Below are 10,000 nucleotides of genomic sequence, written 5' to 3' on the forward strand. Positions count from 1 at the left end.
GTATATTACTATAGTATATTTTGTTTTTGTAGACAGAGAATTAATACATTTGATTGTAATAGAGTTAAAAATTATTTTTTCAGGTTTTCGGTCAAATAACATTGACTTTTCGTTATGGCAGAGAGGATGAGGAAGTAATGGGCCTAAAATTTTGCAACGAGGCGGTAATGTGTGTCTCCCAATTATATCCACCATATTCGGGACCAGATCATCACGATATTGTAACACCCTTACAGGTAATTCTAATCAATTTATTTAATTGAATAATAATATTATCAATAATTTCACATTTTAATATAACTAATTATAGGTATATTAATGGCATGTTTATTTTAATTATAATGAAATATACACATAACACACACACACACACACGCACACACATATATATATATATATATATTATAATTAAATCCATTGAAATTAATTTTTTCTTCAATAAAATCAAACAAGTACGTGTACGTTGATAAAGAATCAACGTTATTTTTATAATTTATATATTTTCTAATATACTAATCTATTGTAATATCCAATCTATTGGAAAAAACCTTTTCAAACAAAAAAAAAAAAAAAATTAATATCGATTAATTCAGTATAGTAAGAAAGAACAAAAGAAAAAAAGAAAAAAAGATATAAGGAAAAAATCGAAAGGAAAAAAAATTGAAGGAACATCGTGGTGTCAGGTAGAAAGCTAATTTTTCATTATCGATGATTAAATCGCTTTTGTAAATGTGGAATGAGGAATCAGTTTTACGAATAATATAAATCTTCGTGGATTTTCTTACGATTGGAAAATGGATGAAAATCTATTATCCAGGGCACATAGTCGCTATAAATTATTCTTTGTCGTATCAGTACTATCAAGCGAATCACGTTTTCCTTGTTGCGAATGATAGCTATAGATCTAATCGACGCTTAGGAAAAATGTAAAATCGATCAGAATTTCAAACAAGACACTTATTTTCCTTATATACATACTACATACGTATACATGTATAGTATGTATGTAATATATATGTGATATTTCGTTGAATATACACCATTTAAAAAAAAAAAAAAACAAATTATTATTTTTAGAAATTTTACTTTTTTCAAGAAAAAATTTCAGATAACAAAAAAAAGTTGTCGAGTTTTAAATAAATTTGATCAAAAGCAAAATATTTTTTTTTTTTTTTTTCTAATCTTCGAAATCATAAAATGATAATTTTCATCATATAACGCACATAAAAATTTTTTTTAACGATATCGTGAATAATAATGTATCAACGATAGAAAAAAAAAAAAAAAATAATAATTAAACATTCTTATTAATTAAAATCATAAAAATTCTCAATGTTACCGTATATAAAATACATACATATACAAAAAAATTTCATTATTCATATCATAAATAATAATGTACGTAAATTTTATAAATGACTCGGCATATAAAGTACTATCAAGTCATCGTAAATTCATACACGCGTATCATACGCATACGTAAACATATATACATATACATATATATATATGTATATATATGAGTTTAGAAACAACATATTTAAAACGAAGGAGGTCAAGCAAGAAACAACGATTGTCGGGTTTGGAATGACGTAGCTCGATTCGACCCCGTACAGAATTTGACCCTGGCCCATATTACTCTTCAGTATCCCCTATAGAAACCCATTCTCCTCTGTTCCTCTCTTTACCTGTAATAACTAGTAACATGGTAGAACACCTCACATACACCTGCATCCTTGAACTCACGAAGGTAAGGCAAGGCCAATAGAAAACTCTGCAGATTCTCTCTCTCTCTCTCTCTATCTCTCTCTTTCTCTCTCTCTCTCTCTTTCTCTCTCTTTCTCCCTTTTCTGAGTCAAAAAAAGACGAGCAAGAGGAGACACGTGTTTTTTCACGACATAAACCAAAGAAGACCTTGGCTCGATGATCGTTTCAGTTACCATATCGAAGAGGAAACGTTTCGAAAAATTTTTAAACCATAACTAAGAATTTAACCATCCAATGTATCTGATCATATCTTCCTTTTCCATTAAATAAAAAGTCTATAATATTATATGATCCTAGCTAGTTAACTTTTATACTTACATAAGAGAAAGAGAGAGAGAGAGAGAGAGAGAGAGAGTGAAAGAGAAAAAGAGAGAGAAATATTTTTTCTATTTTTTGATCGAGAAAAGAATATAGAGAATTTTATCAAGGACGTAACTTTCAAATAGGTTATGATAAATTCTTATATTCACTAACTTTCTTCTTTATATTAGTATTCTTTTCCATGTTTTAAAAACTTTTAATATCTTAGACGACATACGAGATTGTATCTCAGATAAGAAGAATTAAATTGTTTATTTCTATATAAATATTAGATATAATGTTTATCATGACTGTTTTTTTTTTTTTTTTTTTTTTTTTTTTTATAAATATTAGACAAGAAAATATTGTATACTTTATAGGAGGGAAAAAAAACAAATTCGATTTTATTTGGAAATAATTATGTCGATGATTTTTTCAACAAAATTTTAACGTCGCGTACGTTTATATATATATATATATATATTTTTTTTTTTTTGATATATGCAATTTTTGATCTATTTTGCAACGAAGAAAAAAAAACGTTTCGAAAATAACACGCAAAAGAAGATTTGCAAATTGATTCATGAAAGTTTTGCAAATAACTTTCCTTTTTTTTTTTCTCTTTTTTTTTTCATCGAGGAACAAAAATCATTATATATGTACGTAGTTTTAGTTTTCAAAGATCACGCGAATAGATCCTTTCTATAGGATACATTGAATTTCTATGAAACTATCACGGCTTGAAGAAAGAGGAGAAATGAATCGATGGAAAATTTGAAGAAGAACCGAGAGAACGCATAAAGTCTCTCGATCGGTGTGCATAGAAATAATATTAGAAACTTTAAAGTTTCTCAAGGTAGATACTACTTTCTCATATGTATTCTCCTTGGACTGATAAAATCATTCTCGTTTAACCGCATGCAAATGAAATATGTAAAGTTCTTTACTATATCGTAGTGAATAGTACATATGTACATAGTTATTCTCAAAGAGACGAGAAAGACGAGTGGAATTTTTCTATACCATTTCTTTCTTTCTCTTTCTCTTTCTCTTTCTCTTTCTCTCTCTCTCTCTCTCTCTCTCTCTCTTTCTCTCTTTTTCTCTCTTTCTTAAAGGGTTTAAACGTGGAAGAAAAAATTAAAACGTATTTGCAATAATACGAATAACGATTTAAAAAAAAAAAAAAGACTACATAGAAGTAGATCTTCGATTATTTTTTTTTTCTTTTTTTTTTTTTCGAGGCGAGAAGTTGATCTGCTTTCGAAAAAAAAAGAAAACTTTTTTCTTTTCCCTGCCTCCCCTTCCTCCCAATCCACCCCCATCCACACTTCCTTTTAGATGATCCTTCTTATTATATCTTATCGTCGTCAGCTTCGTAACTTTTATATCCTAAATTATTAAGAAATACAAGATAATTTTTTTCGCTGAAAATATCTCACATTTGAATATTTTTAATCGATAACTTATTGTATTCTATCTATGAATAATATTGAATTGATCATTGAATAATAATTTTTTAATTGATAATTCACACTACGTTTCTTTCTCTCTTATTTATTCCCCTATCCAATACTATGTTATTAAAAAAACTAATATTATTTATTTAAATATAAAACATTATCTCTCTCTCTCTCTCTCTCTCTCTCTCTCTCTCTATATATATATATATATATATATATATATATAAATGAATAAATCGATAGACTTCGATACAAAAGTATTTTTCGTGTCATTGCAAAAATGCATAAAAACTGTTGACATTTTATGCACGTATATACATAAGTAATTCATACATATATAGAAAAAAATAATCTCTGGCAGTCACAGGTTCAATTATTGGCCAATTCGATATATATCTCTGTAATATAATCAATTTCTTTCAAAAATAGGAGCGAGAGAAAAGAAAGAGAATAAAAAAAAGAAAAAAGAAAAAGAAAATAAGAAATTCTTTTTCACCATATAAAACACAGTTTCCATCGACAAATTCTCCTCTTTTATACAATCCCATTTTGTCCTGAGAAAAACCTATCTCATTTCGAAGATGATACTACATAATACAATGATGGGATCTCGTGAGAGAGAGGTAGAGGGGGAGGGGGGAAGAGAAGAAGATAGAAAGAGAGAAAGAAAGAGAGAGAGAGAGAGAGAGAGAGAGAGAGAGACCGTTTAAAGTGTCTTATCAAATATAAAATCTCAATAAGATCTTCAAAAGCGTCGGGAGAAACGATTTAGAAAATAAAGTTTTGCGAATCTCGGAAGGAAGAGGAAGAGAGAAGAAGGAGAGAGGAAGGCAAAGAAAAGAGAAAGAGAAAAGGACAAACAGACAGAAAGAGACTCGATTTTCAAATTAGTCTACTTTCTCTTTCAAAAAGGGTTCGAGAGTATTGCGGAAATAAAATAGAGAAGTTGTCAGAGAGCAATCACTGCTGAACTCTCACTCTCACACTCTCTCTGTCCCTATTTCTATCCCCTTCTCTCTCTCTCTCTCTCTCTCTCTCTCTCTCTCTCTTTTTATCTCTTTTTCTCTCTTTCTCTCTTTCGCTGACAGCAATATGATTTAAAATTAACTTCACTCGAATCACTTCCCGTTTCCTGCATTTTCGAATCCCACGAGTTTCCACTCTCCTATCTAGGAAATAATCCATAAACTACTCTCGCATTGATTGGTTTATATCATAAATCGAAAAGTACAAAAAAGAAAGAATTAAAAAAGAAAAAAAGAATGAAAAATAGGGGGGGGGAGGAAGGAACGAGGAGAAAGAAAAAAAAATAAAAATAAATAAACGCCACGCGACTCTTCGAAGCCTTCGATTATAAATCATTTATTCAAAACATAATTACATCTGAACTTGTTAGATTAATGATATCGAAGGTCTCCTTTTCTTCTGTTTAACAATTAAATCTCATTTGGGCTTGTACGTTCACGTACCCTTCTCAATTCTCTTCGAAGATGATGAATAATGAAGGGACGAATGAGAGGGTAAATGAAATACAGAGAGAGAGAGAGAGAGAGTGAGAGAGAGAGAGAGAGTGAAAGAGAGAGAGAGAGAGAGAAAGAGATGGGAATAAATAAATATATTAGTATGTAGCTATAAAAGGGAAAGATTCAAGGAAAAAAAAAGTAAAGATAAAAGTAAAAAGTAAAGGAAAGAGAAAAAGAGGAAACATTGATATAAGAAAAATACACGTTTATTATGCAACGTTTAATTATTCTAATTTATATATATATATACATATACATATCAAGAAAAAACGAAAAAAGAATAATATTTTTCAGTATATTCAGTATATTCAGTATAATATTCAGAAAGAGAGAGAGAGAGAGAGAGAGAGAGAGAGAAAAAATAATAATAATAAAAATAATAATAAAAAATTCTTCATTTTATTCTTCATTTTATACAGAAGATATCTCACCAACGTCTCCCATATATTCCCGTCACAATTTTGTTGACGATCGCTAGGGGTTGGATATGTTTTAGTACTATTTGTTATGTTCATCGAATGGTAGAAAACTTACTTTCGTGTAACATAGACGGGGCAGGAAAAAGAGAGTATTTACAAAAGGATAAAAAAGAAAAAAAAAAGGAGGGCGATCATTAATGAGATCGATACAATCGTGAACATCGTCAAAGGAAAGCGGAAGCGTCAAAGGAATTCACGCAAAAAGAAAAAAGAAAAAGAAAAAAGAAAAAAACAAAAAAAAAAAAAAAGAAAAAAAGAAAATCGTTTCCTTACTGGACAAACTCTACGAAGAAAACGTCATATCTTCACTCGAGAAAATAAGAAAAAAATAAAAAAAAAAATAAAGAAAAAATAAAAACATACGTTCGTTTATTTTACAATAAATTTATCGATTTATTCGATAATTATATATACTCGATCATCGATTATCATTTTTTATCTTCGAAAGAGAAACATTTCGTTTGCGTTTCGTTTGAGATAACAACAATGAACAATTTATAATAATATGCCGTGTAAATCATGAGACATAAATTACGCTTTCGTGAACTATAACTCCTTTGAATATATGCTATCGTCAAGTTCGTCTATGTGACGTCAACACAATCATGGCAATCGATCATTTCTGATTTTGATTTTTTATTCGCGTGACATTATCAAAGATGGAACAGGAAGGATGTCATTACTATTCAGTTTATATTAAAATTGAAGATGATAATTATACTCTTCGATTGCTTTTGACCGTCGTAAATTAAACATTTCATTCGGGGAAAAGTTCGCGCTTTTCGTTAATATTAAGCGTGAAAAAAAAAAAAAAAGAAAAAGAAAAAAGGAAAAAAAAAGGAAAACTATAGTTAACACGAAGTTCTGATTCATGTCATATTGTTCACACGATATAATGTATTTCATCTGCAGATGGAAATGCTGATATTTTGTTATATTAATTCTGACGTAGCCAAAATCTGTCAAAATACTGGGAAACAATTTACGGCGTTTAATAGTATAATATGAAGAAACAAAAGAAAATTCAATCGTCATTCTGATCGAGAAAATCAATTTGTCGCAATTAATGAATGAAATATTATATTATTATAATATAATATACGTATATGTGGTATCAAAGATCGATAATGTTTTTACAAAAAAAAAATAGGAAAAAGAAAAGAAAAAAAGTCAAACTTAATTTACCACAATTATTTTAATTGAATATTAATACAAAATTCTAATAAAGAATTTGATTATGTATGCTAAAAAAAAAAAAAAAAAAAAAAAGAAAAAAAAAAGTTAAATTTAATACGATACCAGCCGTTGCAATTATTTAACAAACAAAACAAAAAAAGATTTGATATAATCAAAGGATAAAAATCAATAATATCAATTCGATAATAATCAGCGCACACAAATTTTTAATATTTCAAATAACATTCGATAGATCTTTTAAAAAGTGCAATCCATTGTTGGTTTGTTTTATATTATTTTTTTTTTTTTTTTTTTTTTTAATCATTTTTCAAAAAATTCATTGGCAATGCATTTGCATGCCTGCGAACTTTGCCGATTTTTTGTATACATATAAATGAGCCGTTTATTTTGAAAGTGGCCTAACTCCATTTATCTTCAAATCGAGATATTTAAGGGTTTGCGTTTCAATGAATTTAAAAATATACATATAGGATACTAATGAGTCATACTACTTAAGTGTATCTAAGGGTGTTAAATTTATAATTCCTATTAAAATAGTGGCAATTATTAAGTGAATAATATGCGTTTTCTTATCAAGAATAGAGTTAGACCACTTTCGAAATTAACAATCAGATTCATTATAAAATTTGAAGATGCCCAAGTCCATTCAACATAATTTAAGATGCTTCAAATTGAAAAAAACAATACTCAATTTATTTTACATATCTTTAAAACATTTCGAAAACATAATTTATGCGATTCAAAACATTTGTTAACTATATAACGTACAAAATTACAAACATAAATTTATTACAAAACAATTTACTACTCATTTAGATTTTGTGTGTGTGAAAGGAATTTGAAGAAATCATGATGTTCCGGTGGTATATATCGTAATAGGTCAATTATGTTCTTGAATTTTGCTGTTGTAATTTGTCTGATATTTTTATACAGTGGTGTCAGTACAATATTTTCGAAGTTTCTTGGTCTATCCCGACGTGGTAATAAATTCAGGACTTTAAAATTTTCATTTTCATTCATTGATTTAAGTATAAATAAAGTTAGGCCACTTTCAAAATAAACGGTTAAATTATTGAACTAACTCTGAAAACTTATGTGTCAAGAATTATCGTATTTGCTCGGAATATAAGCAACCTGAAATGCTTTACTGATAAATAAAATAAAGTTATACATGTAATTATAGTAACCGGAAAAAATTGACAAATGGAGTTAGGTCACTTTCAAAATAAACGGCTCATATAAAATTATTATAAGGAAATAAAGAAATTAAAAAAAAAGAAAAAAAAAGAAGATAAAAAAAAAAGAAAAAGATAAAGATAAAAGATGAAACGAACGAACGAATATTCACAGTTCCAATAATTACGATTTCTGTTACGAAGGAGTCAATCAGGATTAAAAAAACTCGTTATGATATAGCACTCTTGGCATACTTCATCAATCATTTTCAACATTAACCTTCTTCCTCTTCTCCTTTTCTCATTAATTTCTCTTATATCTCTTATGATCTTTCAATATAGAGTTTTCCTTTGGTAATGAAATAATGCGATGCGTTGCATTACGTTACATTACGTTACGTTACGTTACGTTATGTTACGTTACGTTATGTTGCGATGCGATGCGATGCGATGCAATGTTTTTTGATAGGAATGAAATTTCATACGGTTTGTATTTCAAACTAAAAGTGAATAAAAAGTAGTATCAAATACAAAAATCAATAAATCGTGTGTTGAAGTATTTAGTTGTTACAATAAAATAGATAGCAAAATGATTGAAAATTTGTAAAAGAAAGAAAGGAAAAAAATTAAAACAAAAATACGAAAAAAGGAAGAAAAGAAGAATATCCGATAATAGTCCGACGATAATCCTTATCTATGATTTTTTAAACAACAATTTCTATTATCTATGGATTTTAGATGTACAAACAGACAAATGATAACGTTTCATAGAATATTATTAAAGGTTTAATATCTATTTAATATCGGATTATGATTGTTAATTATATAATATGGTTCAAGATATATATATATATATATATATATATATATATATATATATATATATATATATGTAAAGAGCGCATTGATATTAAATTTGCATTTGACTTACATCTTTGATGTAATATTCTTTAATAAGGATAATTAACATATGCTACAGATATTTCATTAAATAGGAAAATAAAAAAAAAAAAAAAATAAAAAAAAATGAAATTTAAAAAATATGAATCAACGTGAACGAATAAAAATCTTCGAAATTCTCAGAGAAAATTTTTCACGACCCATACATTTATATTTATTATTAACGTTATTTTATTTATTTATTTATTTATTTTAATTATTTTTATTTATTTATTTATTTTTTTATTATTTATCATTGACGCATACGTCTTATTTATATTAACAAGTTATTTAATATAATATAATTTAATAAAAGAAAAAGAATATATATAAATGTGATAAAGATAAAGATTAAAATAATAATTTAATATACTTTTTATATCAATCATATGTATTTTATTTTGTTACTTTTAATTATTCTCTCGTATATTATAACGATAAATAAATATAATACAATGATAAAAAAATAAGATAAAGATAAAAATAAAGATGATTTTAATTTTTTCTTACATTAGAGAACCAGACTCATTCTCATATATTACAAAAATATATAATAAGTATATAAATATAAAAATATATAAAAATATATAAATATTAGGATGATACTTTGTTACTTTATTTTTTTACTTCTAATTCATTTTCATGTGTTTATTACTAAACATATTATATATAATAAAAGATAATTTTAAAGATACTTTTTTACATTAATCATGATCATTATTATACTTTGTTATTCTATTGACTTATCTTTCTCATATAATATCTATAGAAGATTAGGATAATTTTAATAGTAATTTTTTTATCAATCATACTCATTCTCGTACATAGTTATTTTATTTATTTTTTCAAATAGAATTATCAAGAGACGTACACTCCATTGAACTCCCTAGTGAATGACGCCAATGTTTACGAATCATTCTGATATAATACAAATACATATGCATATGTATTTATGTATTATCATATTGAGAGTATCACAGTAAATCATAATTAAACAAACGAAAGAGTTATAATCAATCAGTAAGTAATCAACCGCACGCATACATTGAGATACAAATCCAATAAACTCAGTCAAAATGTAATTCAATTATAAATCATCAAATCTTTCGATGTTTTCAATTCACTATATATCGAATTCATAATTAAATCGAAAATAGTAA

The 10,000-nt window shown here is 26.9% G+C and overlaps 2 protein-coding genes across 5 annotated transcripts in view; one reads left to right on the plus strand and one right to left on the minus strand.

Moving 5' to 3' along the window:
- LOC124953978 (14 kDa phosphohistidine phosphatase-like) overlaps window positions 1-10,000 on the minus strand; it is a 52,235-nt gene that overhangs the window by 33,205 nt on the left and 9,030 nt on the right. The gene's annotated exons all lie outside the window — the stretch shown is intronic.
- LOC124953975 (phosrestin-2-like) overlaps window positions 1-10,000 on the plus strand; it is a 41,573-nt gene that overhangs the window by 23,938 nt on the left and 7,635 nt on the right. For all 3 annotated transcript variants that reach the window (XR_007102394.1, XM_047506113.1, XM_047506112.1), the window contains one exon: window positions 84-236. Coding sequence is in view for 2 of the 3 variants with exons in the window: in XM_047506113.1 (XP_047362069.1) it covers window positions 84-236 (153 nt within the window). In the remaining variant the exon portion in view is untranslated. The remainder of the gene's footprint in view (window positions 1-83; window positions 237-10,000) is intronic.

This window comes from Vespa velutina, chromosome 13 (assembly GCF_912470025.1).
Source record: "Vespa velutina chromosome 13, iVesVel2.1, whole genome shotgun sequence".
NCBI classification, from domain to species: Eukaryota; Metazoa; Arthropoda; class Insecta; order Hymenoptera; family Vespidae; genus Vespa; species Vespa velutina.